General features: G+C 39.9%; 1 protein-coding gene across 1 annotated transcript; it reads right to left on the bottom strand.

Moving 5' to 3' along the window:
* Nucleotides 1–10,641: 10,641 nt before the first annotated feature.
* On the bottom strand, nucleotides 10,642–13,307 carry LOC138900790 (uncharacterized). Its single transcript, XM_070188353.1, has 2 exons — nucleotides 12,915–13,307; nucleotides 10,642–11,814 (listed from the first exon to the last, which is right to left on the bottom strand). Exon 2 carries the CDS (start codon nucleotides 11,711–11,713, stop codon nucleotides 10,760–10,762), a length of 954 nt encoding a protein of 317 aa, XP_070044454.1. The 5' UTR covers nucleotides 11,714–11,814; nucleotides 12,915–13,307; the 3' UTR covers nucleotides 10,642–10,759.
* Between the last annotated feature and the right edge of the window lie 8,802 nt (nucleotides 13,308–22,109).

The raw sequence follows: 22,109 nt of genomic DNA, 5'->3' as shown, positions 1-22,109 counted from the left end.
CCAGGGGTTGGTGCCCTGTAGTACTGAGAAGGAAATATAACCAGGGGTTGGCGCCCTGTATTACTGAAAAGTAAATGTAACCAGGGGTTGGCGCCCTGTATTACTAAAAAGAAAATATAACGAGGGGTTGGCGCCCTGTATTACTAAAAAGGAAATGTAATCAGGGGTTGGTGCCATGTATTACTGAAAAGGAAATGTAACCAAGGGTTGATGCCCTATATTACTGGGAAAAAGAATATTGAATCCCCTTGGCGAAAAAGTTCTACCTGGGTTAAACTATGAAAAACAAGACTAGACAAAGAGTACTTCTACCCGGATTAAACCAAATTAAGCAAACCTGGGCGAAGAGTACTTCTACCTGGAAATATGAGCTGGATCCCCCAAGCGAAAAAATTCTACCTGGGTTAATCTACGTAAAATATCCTGAGCGAAGAGTACTTCTACCCGGAACTATGAACTGGATCCCCCTAGGGAAAAAGGTTCTACCTGGGTTAAGCTATGAAAAACAACCTGAGTGAATAGTATTCTACCCGGAACTATGAGCTGGATCCCCCTAGGCAAAAAAGTTCTACCTGGGTTAAGCTACGAAAAACAACCTGGGCGAAGAGTACTTCTACCCAGAACTATGAATTGGATCCCCATAGGCGAAAAGGTTCTGCCTGGGTTAAACTACGAAAAGCAACCTGAGCGAAGAGTACTTCTACCCGGAACTATGAACTGGATCCCCCTAGGCGAAAAGGTTCTACCTAGGTTAAGCTACGAAAAGCAATCTGAGCGAAGAGTACTTCTACCCGGAACTATGAGCTGAATCCCCCTAGGCGAAATGGTTCTACCTGGGTTAAAAGCTACAAAAAACAATAGGAGCGAAGAGTACTTCTACCCGGAATTATAAGCTGGATCCCCCTAGGCGAAAAAGGTTCTACCTGGGTTAAACTACGTAAAACATCCTGAGCGAAGAGTACTTCTACCCAGAACTATGAACTGGATCCCCCTAGGCGAAAAGGTTCTACCTGGGTTAAGCTACAAAAAGTAACCTGAGTGAAGAGTACTTCTACCCGAAACTATTAACTGGATCCCCCTAGGCGAAAAGGTTCTACCTAGGTTAAGCTACGAAAAGAAACCTGAGCGAAGAGTACTTCTACCCGGAACTATGAGCTGAATCCCCCTAGGCGAAATGGTTCTACCTGGGTTAAAAGCTACTAAAAATAACATGAGCGAAGAGTACTTCTACTTGGAACTATAAGCTGGATCCCCCTAAGCGAAAAAGGTTTTACCTGGGTTAAACTACGTAAAACATCCTGAGCGAAGAGTACTTCTACCCGGAACTATGAACTGGATCCCCATAGGCGAAAAGGTTCTACCTGGGTTAAGCTACGAAAAGTAACCTGAGCGAAGAGTACTTCTACTCGGAACTATGAGCTGGATCCCCCTATGTGAAATGGTTCTACCTGAGTTAAGCTACGTAAAACATCCTGAGCGAAGAGTACTTCTACTCGGAATTATGAACTGGATCCCCCTAGGAGAAAAGGTTCTACCTGGGTTAACCTACGAAAAGTAACCTGAGCGAAGAGTACTTCTACCCGGAACTATGAGCTGGATCCCCCTAGGCGAAATGGTTCTACCTGGGTTAAGCTACAAAAATGGGAGGTATGAACAGTAGTGATGCATGCTGCAAATAAAGGAAAGTGGAGATTTTGATGAAACTTACCTTTGGTGACATTCGTCCTTTAAGAATCGCCATTCTGCACTGCTTTGATCCTGCTTGAAACAAAGAAAAATTTGTGAGTTTTTAAAGTGGTGGTCGGTTTGTGGCCTTGATGACCTTAGTAGTTTGAATTCACCTCTCCGCTGTCGAAGAACTAATTTTATCACTGTGATACCGAGGTTCCCGAATACTCTGTATCGCTTTCTAGAGACATTGTCTTTCTGACGTTGCCCCTGGTTGTTTCATACCCGGATGTCCATGGTACCTCTAATCCTTGTCCCTAAGGCAAGGCAATTTTCCTTTAAAATCAAACTTAGTTGTCTTTCACCTAGAACCAATTTCTGTCTGTAGTGCTTATCAACTTTTCCCATGAAGCGAGTCTTGCTTAAGCGACCTTTTCAGTTTCTTTGAGACACTTTGTCCGCCTTATCAAAAGAAATCACATATGGATTCCTGCCTTCGTAAATGCCGTATATGCTCCAAATTATGCTCGGTATTTACGGGGAAACTGTAGCCAGTTTTGCAGCCATTTTTGCTTTGCTTTTGATGCAAGATTAGACCGGAAGGGAATCTAATAAAAATATGGAAAAGAATAGAAGAGCAATTGGAAATAAAAAAGGAATTGTGTCTAAATAAAAGGTTTCCCTTTTGGGGAGAGAAATAAGGAGACTTATCTGGAGATATGTGCCGACTTCAATGAATCATGACATGCATTTTGGACTGGACGCCTGATCTGTCTGAGCTGTCTAATTCTCAAAATATGTCACAAATGTTCATCTTGAAACTGTCTTAGTTGTGTTCATGCCGGAGCATGGAAGACCCTCATCCGGCTAGTAGCGCCTTTTGCGAGTTTTCGCTAACTGACCTCTCTCATTTCTCTAATCACCGTCTCCTTACAGTGCCCATACGGGTTTTCACCGATAAGACTCTTATTTTTTTTTTACTAAGATAGGACACGCGGAAGGTTGGCAGATGCCCCTGGCATGGGAACTTCAAGTATTCTCAAAGATCGATCAGAAGTTCTTAACAGGAAAAGGCGAAAGGAACCTTGAACTGAATTACAACCTTTGGAACTATTTCTACAGGAAACACCGTAAGATAAAAACAAACTTCTGCCCCTGTTTTGGAGTATTGGGAATATGGATTTTTGTTGCAATGGGACCAAACCGAGGGTAAGGCTGCCTACGTATCCTTTTGTAAGTACACATGTTCCAAAAAGTGGAAAACAAGGAATAAGAAAAAATACAGCTTAAAAGGGGTAACAAAAGGGTGACACTTGCTTGGAATAACGAGCAATGGTAACCTTCGTCATCTCGATCTAAGAAAATCATGTGTGGAAGTTCCATAGGGGGTATATGTCAGATATAATATCTTTTGACTACATCTGTATTAATAGTCATGTCTGGTACACATCCTTCTTCATCTACCAAGTGCAAGGCCCCTTTTGGTAACACTTTCTTGATGATGTAGGGTCCTTTCCAGTTTGGGGAGAACTTTCCTTTAGCTTCTACTTGGTGTGGAAGAATGCGTTTCAGAACGAGTTGGCCTACCTCGAAATGCCTTGGACGCACTTTCTTGTTGTAAGCGCGTGCCATTCTTTGCTGGTATAACTAGTCAAAGCATATTGCTGTTAGCCATTTTTCATCAATCAGCATTAGTTGTTCTAATCGGGTCTTTACCCATTCTTTATCTTCAATCTCTGACTCTACAATGATCCGAAGAGAGGGAATTTCGACTTCAGCCGGTATTACAGCTTCCGTCCCATATACCAACAAATAAGGAGTTGCACCAACAGATGTGCGAACAGTCGTGCAGTATCCCAAAAGAGCAAAAGGCAACTTTTCATGCCATTGTCTCGAACCTTGGATCATTTTCCTAAGAATCTTCTTGATGTTCTTGTTTGCTGCTTCAACGGCTCCATTGGCTTTTGGCCGGTAAGGGGTAGAATGGCGATGCATAATTTTAAATTGCTCGCATACCTCCTTCATCAAATGACTATTGAGATTGGTTGCATTGTTAGTGATAATGGTATTTGGGATACCAAAGCGGCAGATGATGTTGGAATAAACAAAATCTACCACAACTTTCTTGGTGACTGATCTGAAAGTGACGGCCTCCACCCACTTGGTGAAGTAATCTATGGCAACCAAAATGAATCTATGCCCATTTGAAGCCTTTGGCTCAATTGGCCCAATAACATCCATTCCCCATACAACGAAAGGCCAAGGAGAGGACATGGGATGCAACTCCGAAGGTGGCGAGTGAATCAGGTCACCATGAATCTGGCATTGGTGACACTTGCAAACAAAACTGAAGCAATCTCGCTCCATTGTAAGTCAATAATACCCTGCCCGCAGAATCTTCTTCGCCAAAACATATCCATTCATGTGAGGCCCGTATACCCCTGAATGCACTTCACTCATGATCCGCTCAGCTTCTGTGGCATCTACACATCTTAACAAGTTCAAATCTGTGGTCCTTTTGTACAAACTTTCCCCATTCAGGAAGAAACCGCTAGCGAGCCTCCTTATAGTTCTTTTTTTATCTCCCTTGGCGTGCTATGGGTATTCTCTCATTTTCAGGAATCATTTTATGTCATGATACCAGGGTTCACCATTTGGTTCTGTCTCAATTGTATTGCAGTAATGATTCCGAACTTGGATTTCTAGTGGATCGATATGGGTGTTTCCCGGATAAGGGAGCATCGAGGCTAAAGTAGCCAAAGCATCGGCTACCTCATTGTGAAACCTGGGAATGTACCTGAACTCGATGGATTTGAATCTTTTGCTCAAATCTTGTACACATTGTCTATATGGAATAAGCTTGATGTCTCGAGTCTCCCATTCACCTTGGGCTTACCGGATAAGCAAGTCAGAATCTCCCATAACCAATAGTTCATGCACATCCAGATCGAGGGCCATTTTCAAACCCATGATACAAGCTTCGTATTCTGTCGTATTATTGGTACAGAAGAACCGAAGGCGGGATGATGCAGGGTAAGACTGTCCAATAGGTGAGATGAGGATTTCCCCGATCCCAACTCCTTTGATATTGACAGCTCCATCAAAATATATTTTCCATAGAGGGTTGTCGTATAGAACTACTTCCTCTATTGAGTTGACCTCTTCGTCTGGGAAGTATGTGGTAAGTGTCTTATACTCATCATCAACTGGATTCTCTGCCAAATAATCGTCCAGAGCATGTACTTTCATCGCGGTGCGAGTGACATAGACGATATCAAACTCTGTGAGCAAGATTTGCCATGTTGCGAGCCTGCCGGTGGGCATTGGCTTTTGGAAGATATACTTCAGAGGATCCAATATGGATGTGAGGTAAGTAGTATAGGCCAAAAGATAATGTCTCAACATCTTAGCGACCCAAGTCAAGGCACAACATGTCCTTTCTAAAAGGGTGTACTTAACCTCATAATTGGTGAACTTCTTGCTCAAATAATATATTGCTTGTTCCTTTTTGCCTGTCGCATCATGTTGCCCCAGAACGCATCCAAAGGAATTATCCATCACCGATAGATATAAAAACAAAGGCCTACCAGGTTCAAGGTGGGACCAGTACAGGGGGTTTTGATAGATAATCTTTGATCCTGTCAAAAGAATTTTGGCAATCGTCTGTCCACTTGATTGCAACATCCTTTTTCAGCAACTTAACGATGGGCTCGCACGTGGTTGTGAGCTGAGCAATGAACCTACTGATGTAGTTCAACCTTCCGAGCAAACTCATGACCTCATTTTTGTTCTTCGGGTGTGGCAGATCTCGAATGGACTTTATCTTAGATGGATCCAATTCGATGTCTCTCCGACTGACTATAAAACCGAGGAGTTTCCCAGATGGAACACCAAACGCACATTTGGCTGGATTGAGCTTAAGGTCATACCTTCTAAGCCGTTCGACGAACCTTTTCAAATCATTCACGTGGTCAGTCTGTGTCTTTGATTTTATGATGACATCATTGACATATACTTCAATCTCTTTGTGCATCATGTCGTGAAAAATGGTCGTCATGGCCCTCATGTAAGTTGCCCCTGCATTCTTTAAACCGAATGGCATGACCCTGTAACAATAGGTACCCTACAGAGTGGTGAAAGCGGTCTTTTCTGCATCATCCTCGTCCATTAGAATCTGGTGGTACCCAGCATAGCAATCCACGGATGACTGTATCTCATGCTTTGCGCAATTATCTACAAGAATATGGATGTTCGACAAAGGAAAATTATCCTTCGGACTTGCTTTGTTCAGGTCTCTATAGTCAACACAGACTCTAGTGTTTCTATCTTTCTTTGGCACATGCACAATATTTTCCACCCAGGTGGTGTATCGTATGGTTCTGACAACATTGGCGCTCAATTGCTTCATTATTTCCTCTTTGATTTTATCACTCATGTCCGTTTTAAAATTTTGCTGCTTTTGTTGGACTGGTGAAAAATCAGGATACATGGGAAGCTTATGAACTACTAAATCGTCGCTTAAACGAGGCATATCATTATAAGACCAGGAAAACACATCTCTATACTCAAATAAAAGTTGAATCAAGACATCTCTGGTTTTTTGTTCAGTATGAATACTTATCTTTGTTTCTCTGACTTCTTCATGACCTCCGATATTAATTGGCTCAGTTTCATTGAGGTTGGGCCTAGGCTTGTTTTTAAATTGTTCCAACTCTCTTTTTATTTCATCAAAAACCTTATCTTCATCATATTCGACCTCTTCATGCATTATTTCGAAATTAGACAGCTTTTTGAGTGCTGGGTGTGAATTCCGCATGCATGTCATGTTAATAAAGCCGACATTAACAAAACTGAAATGGAAATAAAATGGCAGGAATTAGGAAAAGGAAAAGATACAAAATATGAAACTGAACTGCATTTCATTGAATTTGAAAGGATAGGAGGGTTAACGTCAAAATAAAACAATCATACTAAGATATTTGGATTACAACCCTAAAAGTAACCCAAAGTACAAAAGAAATAAGCTGCAAAAGTCAACTACCAAGACTCCTTCCTTGTGGGGAGAGGAGTTGCTTCCTAGTTATTGAGCATGGTTTTTGGGCCAATTAGTTGCATATCGGCACGACTAGTGCCTTCACCAGCCTGGATCATATTCACTTCAGAAAACATCTGGCTGAGGCCATGGAAAATTTCATCAATGTTTGCATGCGCCGAGGAATTTTGACCATGTTTGAATCGCGGCTCGACAAAAGTGTAGAAAATGTGAGGGATAGGTTGCTGCAAGACCCAACCGTGCTTTTTGCGGTGCTTGGCTTTGTCTTCGTCTGCTTGTGTTGGCCTGAATCCTAAACCAAAAGTACCCCTGTTACTGAACGGAGAAATGGGTTCTGAAATTCCTTGCAATGATGCCCCCAAACCTTTTCCTGGCTCATAACCTTGTCTCATCATAAGTGCAGCCACCATTACAGATGTGGTGGAGAGACACGGATGTAGAATGGGTTTTCCTTCCTTAACATGGTCCACAACAACCATTTCGAAAGCCTGATAGACAATAGACTCATATCCTTCCTTGGCCTCAATACATGGGAATAACGGGTCTTTATAAATGGATGACTCTTCTTCTCCATGAACAATAATTTCTTTCATGTCGTGCTCGAATTTGAGCATCTGATGCAAGGTGGATGGCACAGCTCGAGCCGTATGGATCCATGGCCTTCCAAGAAGAAAGTTATAAGAAGTTTACATGTACACTACTTGGAAGACAATTTCAAAATCAACAGGCCCAATCGTCATGGTGAGGTTGATCTCCCCAATGGTATCTCTCACCGAGCTATCAAAAGCCCGGATGCGAACATTGCTGGGTCGGATCCTGTTTGTATTGATTTTCATACTTTGCAAGGTAGAGAGGGGGCATACATCTACACTCGAGCCTCCATCAACCATGACTCGCTTCACATAATGCCCCTCACATTTGACAATCAAGTGCAAAGCCCTATTATGACCGGACCCCTCCTCAGGAAGTTCATCATCAGTAAAGGAAATTTTGTTCACCTCAAAAAATCTATTGGCCATATTCTCTAATGTATTCACGGTGGTATTCTCTGAGACATGTGCCTCGTTCAGGATTTTGATTAGTACACTGGCATGCTCTCCTGAGTGTATGAGCAGAGATAGTAGAGAGATTTGGGCAGGAGTCTTTCTCAGCTGGTCAATGGTTGAGTAATCCTGAACTTTCATCTTTTTCAAAAACTCCTCCGCCTCTTCTTCAGTGACCGGTTTCTTTATTGGCATTTGGCCTTCTCTGATTTTCTTAGCCTTCCTCAACTCTTCTGGAGAGTAACACCTCCCTGATCGAGTCAAACCTCCAGTTTCCCCCACTTCTTCTATGATTTCCTTTCCTTTGTAGGTTACTACAGTTTTGTTGTAGTTCTGAGGGATGGTTTTCATATTTGTTACACGGGGTTGTGTGGTAGGCTTGATTATGATCGGTTCTATTATACCCATCGTATCGCCCTGATTCTGCTTTGTGATGGGGTGACTTCCAAGTACGTATAACTTTGGGTTTGGAACATTGGAGCGGACTTTCAATCTCGAGATTTTTGGAACAAATAAAGTTGCCCTCTCTGAGCTCTAGGCGCCTTTCACAATCAATAGTGCATCTAGGCTTGAACTTACTTCCAGTTTGGTTCCCTCTTGAATCGTTAACGCTATCATTTTTGCTCGACCAACCGGCTTGTATTCATGATCTCGGCCAATCATTCCCATAAAATGAACATCATTGTGTACTGGCAACGGGTTATTGGTCACATTAGGAGGGTCCTCGCCGTTCGTGACTACAATCAATTTTTCAACAATGAGTCTTTCTATGGCTCTTTTCAGGGTCCAACAGTCATCAGTGCTATGCCCCGGAACACCTGAATGGTATTCACATCTAGCATTTGCTTGAAATCCGTGTGAATCAAGATGCATATGGTGGGGAGCGATGGGTCCAGTCACTCCTATCTACCTCAACTTCTGGAATAGACTAGAGTATGATTCCGCCAATGGAGTAAATATTTCCATCGGCCTCTACTCTCGACCATAATCCTTCCTGGGACGAGCATTGTAGGGTGCCTAAAAATTTTACTGCTGAAGTCGGGGTAATCTTGGAGTTGGTGCCCGTACCTGTTGATTGGGAGGGCGAGCATATGATTGAGAATTAAACACTGTATATTGTGGCGGTCCCACAGAGTACTGAGGAATTGGATGGGGATAGTAATGTTGAGGGTAGCTGGATTACCCCTGCTGAACTTGCACATAAGGGTGCGATGCCCCTCTTTGAACTTCCCTGGATCCCGAAGTCATCATGGACCCTTCATCTCTCTTCTTTCTATTTGCCAAACTTCTCGACCCATTTTGGATAGCTTGGGTGGTGGGTTTGAGAGCAGCTTGACTTACAATTTTGCCAATCTTGAGGCCATTTTCAACCATTTCTCCTATTTTGATTGCTTCCGCAAAAGGTCTACCCATTGCGAACATCATGTTCTGAAAGTAATCAGGCTCTTGGGCCTCCAAAAAAATAGTGATCAACTCATGGTTATCCATGGGTGGCTTAATTCTAGCTGCTTGCTCCCTCCACTTGATCACATACTCCCTAAAGCTTTCAGTCGGCTTTTTCTTCATATTGGACAGGGAATTGCGATCCGACGCAATATCTATGTTGTATTGAAATTGTTTAATGAAGGCTTGGACCATGTCGTCCCAGACATGCCAATGAGAGATATCTTGGTCAATGAACCATTCGGAGGCTACCCCCACAAGACTTTCTCCAAAATAAGCCATCAACAATTCTTATTTTCCACTTGCACCCCTCAGTTGATTGTAGTACCTTTTCAAATGGGCGATAGGGTCGTCGTGTCCATCATATTTCTCGAATTTTGGGGCCTTGAACCCTGGTGGAAAATGGATGTGAGGGAACATGCATAAATCACTGAACGAAACACTTTTGTGACCCCCTAGTCCTTGTATGTTCTTTATGTTCTGTTCAAGACTTTTCATTTGCCTGGCCATCTCATCCGACTCAACCATCCTGGTAGGCTTTTCATTTTCCATTGGTGGCTCGTACCGAGGAGTTTGATTATATGGAGCCGAGACCCCAAAAGCCATGTTTGGAGAGTAGTATTGGCCATCATAAGCATGAGATGGTGGCTCATTGATTGGCCTCGTCACAGGATATAGAAGCGGGATTGTGTATGCCGGCGCGCCAGACACGACTAGAGGAGTGTTCCTGACCGGTGCGACTGGAGGTCGCACATTAGAGGTACCGAGAGCAACGTGGAGGCTGTAGTTTGGCACATACCCTGGTGGTAGGATGTGGTCGCTCGTTGCATGGGGATTGAGTAGCCAGGGGTATGGTGGAAGTTCCCTCTGAGAGACCACGGGGTGGAGGCTGACCAGACACCCAAGCTTGATACACATCACACAATTGCTGTCTCAATTTTCTTATATCCTCCGACTTCTGTTCAACTGATTGACCCTGGGGGTCGTCACTGATCAATTCGATCTCATCATCGTTGGCCATTACTACCGCTCCCTTAGATCTAGTGAAGTAATGGTGTGTTGCCAATTTCACCACAAACCAACCACCTTAAGCTTACTGTTATAAGAGACAGCAAACGTGTTAGGGTTAAACATTTTATAGATATGAACCACACATAATGTGTCATGCTCCTATCATTATCAATATTTCTAACATGCTTTTGGAGGCTTCATGTTTCATTCCGGCTTATGAGGTAGCTTCTTATTAACGCTTTTATCATTTTTTTATTTATTATTTATTTATTTTTTTATAATTATTATATATATATTTTCACTCACGCCTCATTTTGATCCCTCATCTTAGAATCATTGAAAAAATATATTTTGATCGAACCTTTTGTGGGTTGCCTACGTATCATGTCGCCACATGAATTAGATCATTACGTAGTTTAGGGGGAAATAATAACAATTTTGACTCTAAAGACATAAGTATGACTGAAAATGCGACAAATATAACATTGAATATACGACAAATGAAAAATGAAACTAAGAACTAATTGACTGCACTAAAACTTTAATCTTCAATGGCATTCTTGCTTAAATTGATATCATCAATGGTCTGCATCCCTTGGCCTCCACTCTCCCCCCCCCCCAACATCTCGTACAAATTATGAAACACTCCTGGCAATTGTGGAACGAGGGCACGTGCCTCTTGACCAACTTTCTCATTGTTTAGATGACGATGATTGTCATGAATATATGTTTCTTTCTCTAACAATTGAAGTACTTTCTCTCTAGCGTGCTCCATATTCACGTGAAAATTCTGCAACCATATATGGGTAGTGTTGAGGGCGTTACCCATCTCAGTCTCGTATCCCTCATATTCTTCAATACGACGGTTTAGCACAGCTCTCTCAATCATCCACTGACGCCGCTCTACCTCAAAATCTGCATGTTGATGACCTCCTTTATGCCTTTTTATTTCTTCCAATTGTTCAAGAAACTGACCCTTTGAACGTATCCAAATGGCCCTTTCTCTTTCAAACTGCTCTCTCTGTTGATCAAACTCCAATTGTTGTTGGTGTGTATCCTCTTCAATGATACTCAAGTCTTCTTGCAGCTTATGCATTTCAGCATTTTTATTTGCCTCAACTCTTCTAACTAAACCAATTGTGCTTGCCAATTCTTCTTCTAAGCGGGCCGCCTCATTTTTAGCATGCTTTAGATCTATATACATGCCCCGTAAGGCCGATTGATAATCTTTCTCAATATTTAAATGAATCTGAGTGACTCCGGCTTGCAGTTGGGCTTGTTGTTTAGATATGGTCATCCGGGAACACTCCAATTCCTCTTTTAACTTTTCTATAACTCTTTGATTATTTCTCCTCCTGTTGGATCCTTCAGGCCTATCTCTAAGCAACGAAGGGTCATGAAACCAGGTAATATATTCAGGGATCACCTCTCCATGATCTCGGTCTTCTACCATATCATTCAACTCTAAGACTTTACTTGCATACCAAATTTTCATATCATTCAACTCTGAGACTTTACTTGCATACCAAAAAATCTGGCATCCCTTCTGATCTGGGTCTCTTTTCAGACTTACCTCTTTCCCCACTCATGGTATACCTGTCTAACCAGATACGAGGTTAGGCTTTGATCGAACATATTATTGACACAATAAAAATTTCGATTTCTCGGGTTTTGACTCTATAAATGAATATAAATAAATAAAAAAAAGCTAAACTGTGGGACTAAAAATGAACCTCTAAATCATGCTCAAATTCTCTTGACTTTTATTCTATGTATTTTTTGGCCAAGCTTAATTCCTATGGCATGTAAACAATTAATCACTAATGAGCTCGGTCTCTCCCTAATTCCCGCAATCCATCAATAATTCAAATAATTTTATATCTAAGGCAACTAATCAGTAAAATAAACATCCAACATATAGACACCCAAACCATTTGCGGAAGATAGAAGTAAAAAGAGACTAAAATGACAATAAAAATGAATCGAAGCCAACAGAAAGAGCCATTAAAAGGTTTCTTGCTACCTCACTTTCCTGTGACTCATTCTTTGGGTCAAATTCTCAAGCTTATACTAATTTAAACCAAAATTATATTTATCCTTGGAAATCAACTATGTGACCCGAGCCGAGTTAAATTAGCTACATGACACCTTCTCCATTCAAACACTAGCCAAACAACCCTGACATGCCACCACTTGAAGGTTCAATAATAACACATAGATGAGTTTAAGCAAATGAGAACATTGAATAAAGTAACCACCCCACATGCAGTAAGCGTATAAAGACTCGCACCACCAAAATTAGAATTGAAAATTTTACAAAACAAAGAAGACGGGGATGTACTCCTTTGACTCCAAAAAAAACTTCCAAAAAAAAACACGTAGGAACAGTTATCAAGCTCTCTAAGACATGTCCTTCAAGTTTAGTAAAATAACATGAACTTAATATGTGAAATGGAATTAAAGCATGAAAGCTAAACCCAACTTAAGAAAAGCTAAACATTATGCAATGTATTTAAAAAGTAACCTAACAATCTTTAACTAATTTTAATCTTCACTGTTAGTATTTGAACACCCCCAAAAACCAACGTCTACTTAAGGCTGTCATATATTAGAATTATCCCATATTTTAATGGCTTTCTGTTAACTCGATTCATTTCAAACAAGATTAGGCAAAGATAGGAAAAGTAAGGGTGAACCTGTTAAGCGATGTCTCTTTAATAGTAGAAATTAAGAAGAATCAGTTACAAATTCCGACTCTAGAACTCGGCCAAAAAATGACAGCAACTAATTCAACACTGGAATCGCGGACCAAAAACCTCGCAAGAACCTTCGTGCCACTTGACTGGGGAAACCTCGACTCAATAGGAAATGGAGCTTTCGAGAAACGAAATTGCGATTAGAGCTCGGCAGCTATGGAGTTTGGAATTGGTTGTTGACTAGCGGGTGGCTAACTCAATTTTCTCAGCTCGGTTTGCCGGAGAAATTGGGTGTTTGGAGTTGCTTTTTGTGAGGAAGAAGAGGAAAGAGTTCGAGTCCCCTTTTTGGGTGGTCTACAGCTGATCTTCCCTTAGGAATTAGGTTAGCTCCTGCCGTCCCCTTTTTTTGTGTGTTATGTGTGTGTTTTATAGCTGAAAATGGGGTATGGGGTTTGTGATAGGATACAAGCATGGGGGACAAGGAGTGGGGAATAATGGAGATTGGAGTAGGGAGCAAAGTGTGCGGGGGACAAGCATGGGGGACAAATGAAAGTGGAGTAGGGACACGCCTGGGAAGATGGGAGCGGGAAATATTCAAGCACGGTAAAAAATTAGGTGCTCACAAATAAAATCCTCCCTCCTTCATATATTTGAGTTTATCTAAGTTTTATCTAGGATGTTTGGTGAAGGACTTGTGAAGTAGGGGCTGGAAATTGAGTTGAAGTTGTTGTGGTGTTATGGACTGTTTGGAGTAGTTTCATATTATTATATGGCTGTCACATAAGAGTATTGTCTTGGACATGTTGTGTTTAATCTTATTGGTTCCTTAACTTAGTTGTGGGAGTAAGAATTGATGAAGTAATAATCTGAAAATCAGTTTTTAGTTGTTGTAATTTGTGGATTGTTAGGAGTTCGTTTTTATGTGGTGTTATGGCTTAAAAATCCGTACGTATAACCTAAGTATATTGTGGTTGTCATTATTGAAGGATATTCAAGTTCTAACTGAGTTATAAGGATGGAAAAATGCAAAGTAGCACTTGGTTGTTGTATGAGATTGTGTGGTCTGTTTTGGTGATGTATTACGATGGATATAAGGTTGGATATTGATGTAATATGTTTGCTGATCTTTTGGACATGTTGGTCTTGTTTGTGGATTTGACGAAAGTGAAGAGAATAAGGGGAGGTGCTGTCCAAAATTTCGTAGATGAGCTAGTCACTCATTTGTGTTGAGTTCTAGCTTCCGTAAGCTTAACAATGGTCCCTTATTGTTTGTTGTGGATTGAAGTACTAACGGGCTAAACCGACGTTGTGTGGTTAAGTAAATGACAAAGTTATGTTAAGGCTATCTTTTCTTTACTTTTGGCATGATCCATGTGATATAAACGAAAAGAGCAGACGCACAACTTTCATAAATGCCTCTATTCATAGAAGCACTAGGGGCGCCTATGTTATTGATTCCCCATGTGTCTTATTATTATATTGTTTGTTCATGGGTCTCAGAAAAATACGTAGTTAATAAAGTTTATCCGAAGGCATATTGATCTTATGATATTCCGAGAGATCTTATTAACATACTTCATTATGCATTGCATTAATTTATACATGTACATTGACCTATGACCAGATGGCATTATATACGCGTATATTATATGTATAAGAGGTATGAAAAAAAGTTACGGCATTATATACGCACCACCACCTGATTAGTTGGTATACATTGATGATTTCGCCCACAGAGGAATATATGATATGATGGGATGCCCTCAGAGGCTTGATGATATTATGTACTCATATACCTATGCATGGTATAGATTTACACACATATGCATAACATTATAAATGTTTCACGATTCACAGATATATTCAAACTTACATGTTGAGTTCTTTACACTATGTTTCTTTTATGCCTTACATACTCGGTACTTTATTTGTACTAACATCCCTTTTGCGTGGGGAGGCTGCGTTTCATGCTCGTAGGTCTCGATAGACAAGTTGACAGTCCTCATAGTAGGCTATCAGCTTAGCGGAAGGTATTGGTGCACTCCACTTACTCCAGAGTTTCCTATTTGGTCAGTATGATTTGGACATGTATTGATTGGTATGACGGGTTCCTGTCCCTACATTTATGATATTTATGTACTCTTAGAGGCTTGTAGATAGATGTCATGTATAAGGATACTTGTATGTATTTATCGCCCTATGTTTTCAGTGTACAAATGATCATGTCGGCCTTTTAGGCATGTATGTCACGTGTATAAGTTTCTATATCATGTTGGGTCTTCCTATGTCTAGTATTCCCTTATGTTTTATTCTAGTTATCTCGTGATGTCCCTTCTGGCCCATTTAAATATGATGGTGAGATAATAAAGATATTTTACGTTGGTACTCAGTTGAGTAAGGCACCAGGTGCCCGTCGCGGCCCTCCGATTTGGGTCGTGACAAAAATGGTATTAGAGTAGTTCTATCCTAGAGAGTCTACAAACAATGTCTAGTAGAGTCTTATTTATGGGCGTGTTGTGTGCCACACTTATAAGCATGAGGCTACAGGGCATTTAGGACTGTCACTCTTTCTTCTTACCCTAGATCGTGTGGTAGAGCTCTGTTGTAAGAATTCAAACTCCTAAATTCTATTTTATTCGTAATACAATGATAACTACATCTAGAAAGACAACTGGTAAGAGATTAACTGTGGTGGTGGAAGAGTTGAGTAAAAGGAAATCGATTTTGCATCACGCTTATGATGAGTAAATGTGAGGTCTTCAGTAGATCATGTGTGTACTAAGATGTGTAAGCTTATTGATAAGGATCCCTAAGGAATGAATATCTATCCACCCATATGGTATAAAGCAACGAGAGAATTAGAAGGTAGATACAAGTTTCAACAAGTAAAACAAGCAAGGTGAAGAAGGGTACGAGGTACCCAATTAGTGAAGATTATCAGTATTTACAATTCAGGCAGAGAAATATAACCATTTTGAGTTACATTCAATTGTAATAGACGTATGTACAATTGGCACACTCGTCTAAGTTATGCTCCATGGGAGCCAACAAATATAGTTTAAGAGAAGGACGAGATATCAGGATCCAGCTGGGATTAGAGTAACCCAAAATGGTGGATGGATTGTTAACGTTAGCTTACATTTCCAAAGGATTTTATAATAGTCGGTATCATGAGAATTTCATAGATAGCGTTCCAGCAATAATAGAATGGACAACAAAAGAATAACCTTTAAAGTTCATTCAGGAAGACGCTTCCCTAAAGCAAGCACTATGAGAAGAGTTAAGCTTAAGGGACTAAGTGTGCCACTTACACTAGGTGTCACCCTCGTGAGTAAGAAATTTCATTATCCTTGATATAGAAGGATTACTGCAAGGCGAGTAAGAGTCAGTGATTATGTGAAAAGACGCCAAAGGTGAAGAGAGGGGGAAAGATGGTGTGATATGGTATTAAGTAGGAGTTAAATGGTTTAGGGAACTATGGAATAGTAAAGGAAGAATGCGATAAAAAAGGAAAAAGGGATGAGATTGCACTTATTCAAATCCCAGAGATAGGTTACAACTCCAGAACGTTACGCAAGAACGACGACAGTGAGGGGCAGTAAAGGTTCCCGACCAGGATGTTATTGATAAATAAGTACGAATGAATACTTGATACATAAGGAGCCAGTGCGAGAGGTAAGTTAAGACAAAGGAAATATCCCAAGAGAGATTACGCGGAATATAGTTATGAGAATGGACAAACAAGTAGTTAGTATTTGATTCAGGAAGAGCCTAGTTATGGCTAGACAAAAGAAAACAGACAAATCAGCAGATCGTGCAAGATAAACATAGTGAAACCCAATATGGTGAATTCAGTCTCGCAGTTATGACATTGTTGTCCTTGAGAAATATCCAGATAGGAGTTAGGGTAGTTAAAGGTACTGTATTGGTGTTACCGAAATAAAATAGAGTGCCACTGGGAAGACAATCAAAATATCAATTCAGAAGTAACCCTATAAGCACAAAGGCACGGAGGTAAATAACTAAGGATAATTATAGACGAGGAAGAACATCAAAACATTCCATCGAGTATACGATGTAATAAGCTCGCAACTTTACCAAATTCAGAGGTCCTCCCTAAGTACTACAATGAAAGACTGGCTGAGAAAATAAGAAAGAAGGCTTCAACCTAAGCATTGTAACTTGAAGAAGAAATTGTCATGTAAAAACAGTCTCACTGCAACATTGTATTCACTCCATAAGAACGTGGCACCTACCGTGGCTAATGAATGGGAAGTGAAAAAAAAAATCCAAAATTGACATTTGAGATCATATGAATTTCAAGGAATTCTAGTATTTTTGGGCACTAAGATAAGCCAATATATCATGCAGCAGGTAGCAGAATAACCAGGAAAAGTAATTGCTTACATTTTAAAAAATGCTGAGAAGAAACGAAAGGAATTATTTTTTCAATGACCCAGAGTTAGTTACGTTATAAACGCATTTAATATTTTGGAGTATTATCCATGCAACATATAAGTTGACATTCATACAACCGTACAAGACTCCGATAAAAGTTAAAAGAAAGAATTGGGCCCGGATCATAGACATAGGATTGAATTGTTAGAAGAGTATATCATGGATATTTTATAGCGTCCATGAAAGGCTAAAGTAATAACTAATACCGTGAGCCACAAATAAGAAGATAGATTAAGCCTACATAAAGGCTAAAAGAGAGGAGGAAACTAAAGAGTTACATCAGCTAAGTAAATCAGGAGTCTGATTAATGGACCTAGATAATTATAGAAATCATGATTGAAACCATTGCAGAATCACTCTAAATATTAGAGGTACACGAGAGATAGTACATCATCGATATTCTATAATGGCTATACGATAAAGCTAGTTAGAAGAGTACCAGCCTCATAGGAAGTCAGTATGAAGCTTTCATCGGATTGTGTATGCACCAGAGGTGCAAGTATTATAGTAGAGCTTCAAGTTATGGATGTGAATTATACCTATGTGGAAGGGAGGTTATGAAAGAGGTGGAAGATATAATGCAAGATTTTAAGGTATGTAAAGTAAAGGTAAAGAAGGTACGAGATACCTACGTGCAGAAGGTTGTGAATAGTTTGTGCTTCATATAGAGGGCTAGACGCACTGGGATTCAGTATCAAGAAATGATAGCGGTATCGTCAATGACATATCTACCAGCCCGTGGCTTCCAGGTACTAAGAGGTCAAGTTAAGAGAGTAAATAAGAGTTAGATACAATATGATGTCTCACTTGAGGTTCCGTAATAACATAAGGAAATCTATGGTGCAAGCAAGTTAGAGGAGGTTGCGAGTAGAATAAATAGATATGTGTAGGTCGCAAGCTAAAGTATGGTAGAGAGACACGGTTTTAGGAAGACAGGAGTAAGGATAAGAAAAGGCGAGTGAGAATAGATAAGTCCTAGGGATTAAGCCCATCAAAACAAGAGAGATGATAGTTTCCTTAAGTTATAGAAAGCTCAGTATAGAATGAGTGAATTCAAAGGAGTCTAAGACTAGGAGAATTTAGAAGAGATGGAATGCTGCCTTGGTAGTAGATTAAGGGTGTAATTGTGAAAGAAAATATGATGACATTTAGACATTTGATTGAGTAATGATCTAAAGAAAAGGGATTTTATGAATTACATGGGATTAAAATACCTCTATAAGATAAAACACATTGGGATGCTATGAAATACAGTTATTGAAGTTGATCAGGCAAATCACTTCAAATAGTCCTCGATGCGACGTGAGCCCTAGTATCAATGTATTACATAAGAGGTTTCAAGTTATTACTGGTGGATTATAGATCAACATTAAGATGAATCAACAATAGATGGAAAAAAAGTTATGAATCTAGGAAATAGAATATAGCAATCGCCGTAAGTTCGATAAAGTACCAAACCAAGAATGTCACTACACCTCACAAAGTGAGGCCTAGAGATTGGCTAAAAGCTGGAGGAAAAAGGAGAGAATCGCGTAGGCACGCGTACAAGGACATATTCTCACATGTTGCATGGCAGAAGGTAGCAAAAGTTAGATTGGAAGAATTCTGACCACAGGTCATGGTGTGAGAAAGAGGCCTAAAGGGGGGAATGCCCCTGCTTTTGGATTTATTCATAGAATAGTTGCCTTGATGGCAAGGATAGTATTAAAGAATTTGTGGATTATGAGCTGATAAGAGCATCGACTAACATTCGAGGATGAATTTTCTAAAGGGGGAAATGATGTTACACCCCATGTTTTTGTACATAAAAATACGTCGTAAGTTGGTTGATGTAATCTTAGAAGGAATAAAATCCCTCTACAAGGATAAGGAAGGTTTATCGACGTCTTAAGTAAGTTAAGTTGAATGAGACTTGAAAAAAAACAAATGAGATAATGGATATAAAAAATATGGTTGCTTGCTTACCGGGATACTTGTTTGAGATATTTGCTTACCCGTCCTACTAGCTTGAGCTACTTAACACATGTCGTGGCTATTAAATGAGGGTAAGATACATGTCTAAGTGAATAATGGCAGCATGTGAAACCTATTAATTAACTAAGCAGGTGACAAGTAGGTGTGTCACCTACTTGCTAAAAGGGAAGGCCCAAATAGTCCACCAAATTAGACATGTGTAGGTTAGCCAAGAGGGCCCTTTTAGGGGCTGAATCAAGTCACATATCGTCATAATAACCAAGTAGTAGAAACATAAAGAGATTCATGAAATTCTCTAACAAATTGAGCTACTCCAAACTCTCAAGAAGTTGTTGATAATCTTCTTCTTCTTTCAATTCAAGTTAAAGGGCAATATCCAATCTTGAAGGATTTGATGTGAAGGAACTTAATGGCCATTAAGAGAAATACACTACCATTGTTTCATTCCTACAAGATCTGATATAGGTAATAAAATCCTCCCTCCTTCATATATTTGAGTTTATCTAAGTTCTAGCTAGGATGTTTGGTGATGGACTAGTGAAGTAGGGCTGGAAAGTGAGTTGAAGTTGTTATGGTGTTATGGACTGTTTGGAGTAGTTTCATATTATTATATATATGTCACATAAGAGTTTTGTCTTGGACATGTTGTGTTTAATCTTATTAGTTCCTTAACTAAGTTGTGGGAGTAAGAATTGATGAAGTAATAATCTGAAAATCAGTTTTTAGTTGTTGTAATTTGTGGACTGTTAGAAGTTCGTTTTTATGTGGTGTTGTGGCTTAAAAATTAGTATGTATAACCTGAGTATATTGTGATTTTCATTATTGAAAGGTATTCAAGTTCTAGCTGAGTTATAGGGATGGAAAAGCACAAAGTAGCACTTGGTTGTTCTGTGAGATTGTGTGGACTATTTTGGTAATGTATTGCGGTGGATATAAGGTTGAATATTGATGTAATATGTTTGTTGATATTTTGGACATATTGGTCTTGTTTGTGGATTTGAGGAAAGTGAAAAGAATAAGGGGAAGTGTTGTCCAAAATTTCGTAGATGAGCTAGTCGCTCATTTGTGTTGAGTTCTAGCTTCCGTAAGCTTAACAATGGTCCCTTATTGTTTGTTGTAAATCGAAGTACTAACGGGATAAACCGACGTCGTGTGGTTAGGTAAATGACAAAGGTATGTTAAGGCTATTCCTTCTTTACTTTTGGCATGATCCATATGTTACAAACAAAACGAGCAAACAGACAACTTTCATAATTTCCTCCATTCATTAAAGCACTAGGAGCGCCTATGTTATTGATTCCCCAGGTGTCTTATTATTATATCTTCTGTTTACGGGTCTCAGAAAAATACTTAGTTGATAAAGGTTTATCCGAAGGCATATTGATCTTATGATATTCCGAGAGATCTTATTAATGTACTTCTTTATGCATTGCATTCATTTATACATGTACATTGACCCATGACCAGATGACGTTATATACACGTATATTATATGTATAAGAGGTATGGAAAAAGGTTACGATGTTATATACACACCAGCACCTGATAAGTTGGTATACATTGATGATTTCGCTGATAAAGGCCGAGATGATATGATGGAATACCCTCAGAGGCTTGATGATATTATGTACGTATATACCTGTGCATGGTATGACATTTACACTCATATGCATGATATTATAAATGTTTCACGATTCACAGAGATATTCAAACATACATGTTGAGTTCTTTACCCCATGTTTCTTTCATGCCTTACATACTCGGTATTTTATTTTTACTGACGTCCCTTTTGTCTGGGGACACTGCGTTTCATGCCCGCAGGTCCCGATAGATAGGTTGACAGTCCTCCTATTAGGCTATCAGCCTAACGGAAGGTGTTGGTGCACTCCACTTGCTTCAGAACTATCTATTTGGTCAGTATGATATGGATATGTATTGATTGGTATGACAGGGCCATGTTCCGGCCTTTGTGGCGTTTATGTACTCTTAGAGGCTTGTAGACAGGTGTCATGTATATGGATATTTGTATGGATTTATCGGCCTATGTATTGAGTGTACAAATAATCATGTTGGCCTTATAAGCCCGTATGTCACGTGTATAAGTTTCTATATCATGTTGGGTCGTCCTATGTCTAGTATTCCCTTATATTTTATTCCAGTTATCTCGTGATGGACCTTCTGGCCCATTTACCTATGATGGTGTGATAAGAAAGATATGTTACGTTGGTACTCGGTTGAGTAAGGTACCGGGTGCCCGTCGCGGCCCTCCAATTTGGGTCGTGATACAGTTGTTGTCCGTACATGATCATTGTAGCCCATTATGTTCCTACTTTTATGGTATTTCTATTGTTGATTTTCGGTACTAGTTCATGGTATTGTCTTGTTTCGTATCAATTGTTTCTTCACTTTCCATTACATATCCGTATTACATTCTCATATTGTCTATTTTATATTCTAGTAGGTGTCTTGACCTGACCTTGTCACTACTCTACTAAGGTTAGACTCAATACTTACTGGGTACCATTGTGGTGTACTCATACTACGCTTCTGCATATTTTTTTGTGCAGGTCCAGGTACGTCTGCTCGTGCCGGTCGTTAGAGGTTGTTGTAGTTGTTGCTTGAGAGACTTCAAGGTATACCTGCTCCACGTGCACATGCCTCGAAGTCACCTTCCCTATTTTACTTCTTATTGTATTTCTTTCAGACAATGATGTATTAGATATTCTAAAATTATTCTATAGAGCTTATGACTCAGTTCCACTG

The sequence above is a fragment of the Nicotiana tomentosiformis genome, chromosome 11 (genome assembly GCF_000390325.3).
Source record: "Nicotiana tomentosiformis chromosome 11, ASM39032v3, whole genome shotgun sequence".
In the NCBI taxonomy this organism is placed as follows: domain Eukaryota; kingdom Viridiplantae; phylum Streptophyta; class Magnoliopsida; order Solanales; family Solanaceae; genus Nicotiana; species Nicotiana tomentosiformis.
Note: the sequence above shows the minus strand (reverse complement) of the source record. Positions and strands in the feature narration are given on the sequence as shown.

Bases quoted from the DNA above. Each gene is read 5' to 3' on its own strand.
- LOC138900790 (XM_070188353.1), bottom strand. From the start codon at position 11,713: ATGAAAATTTGGTATGCAAGTAAAGTCTTAGAGTTGAATGATATGGTA.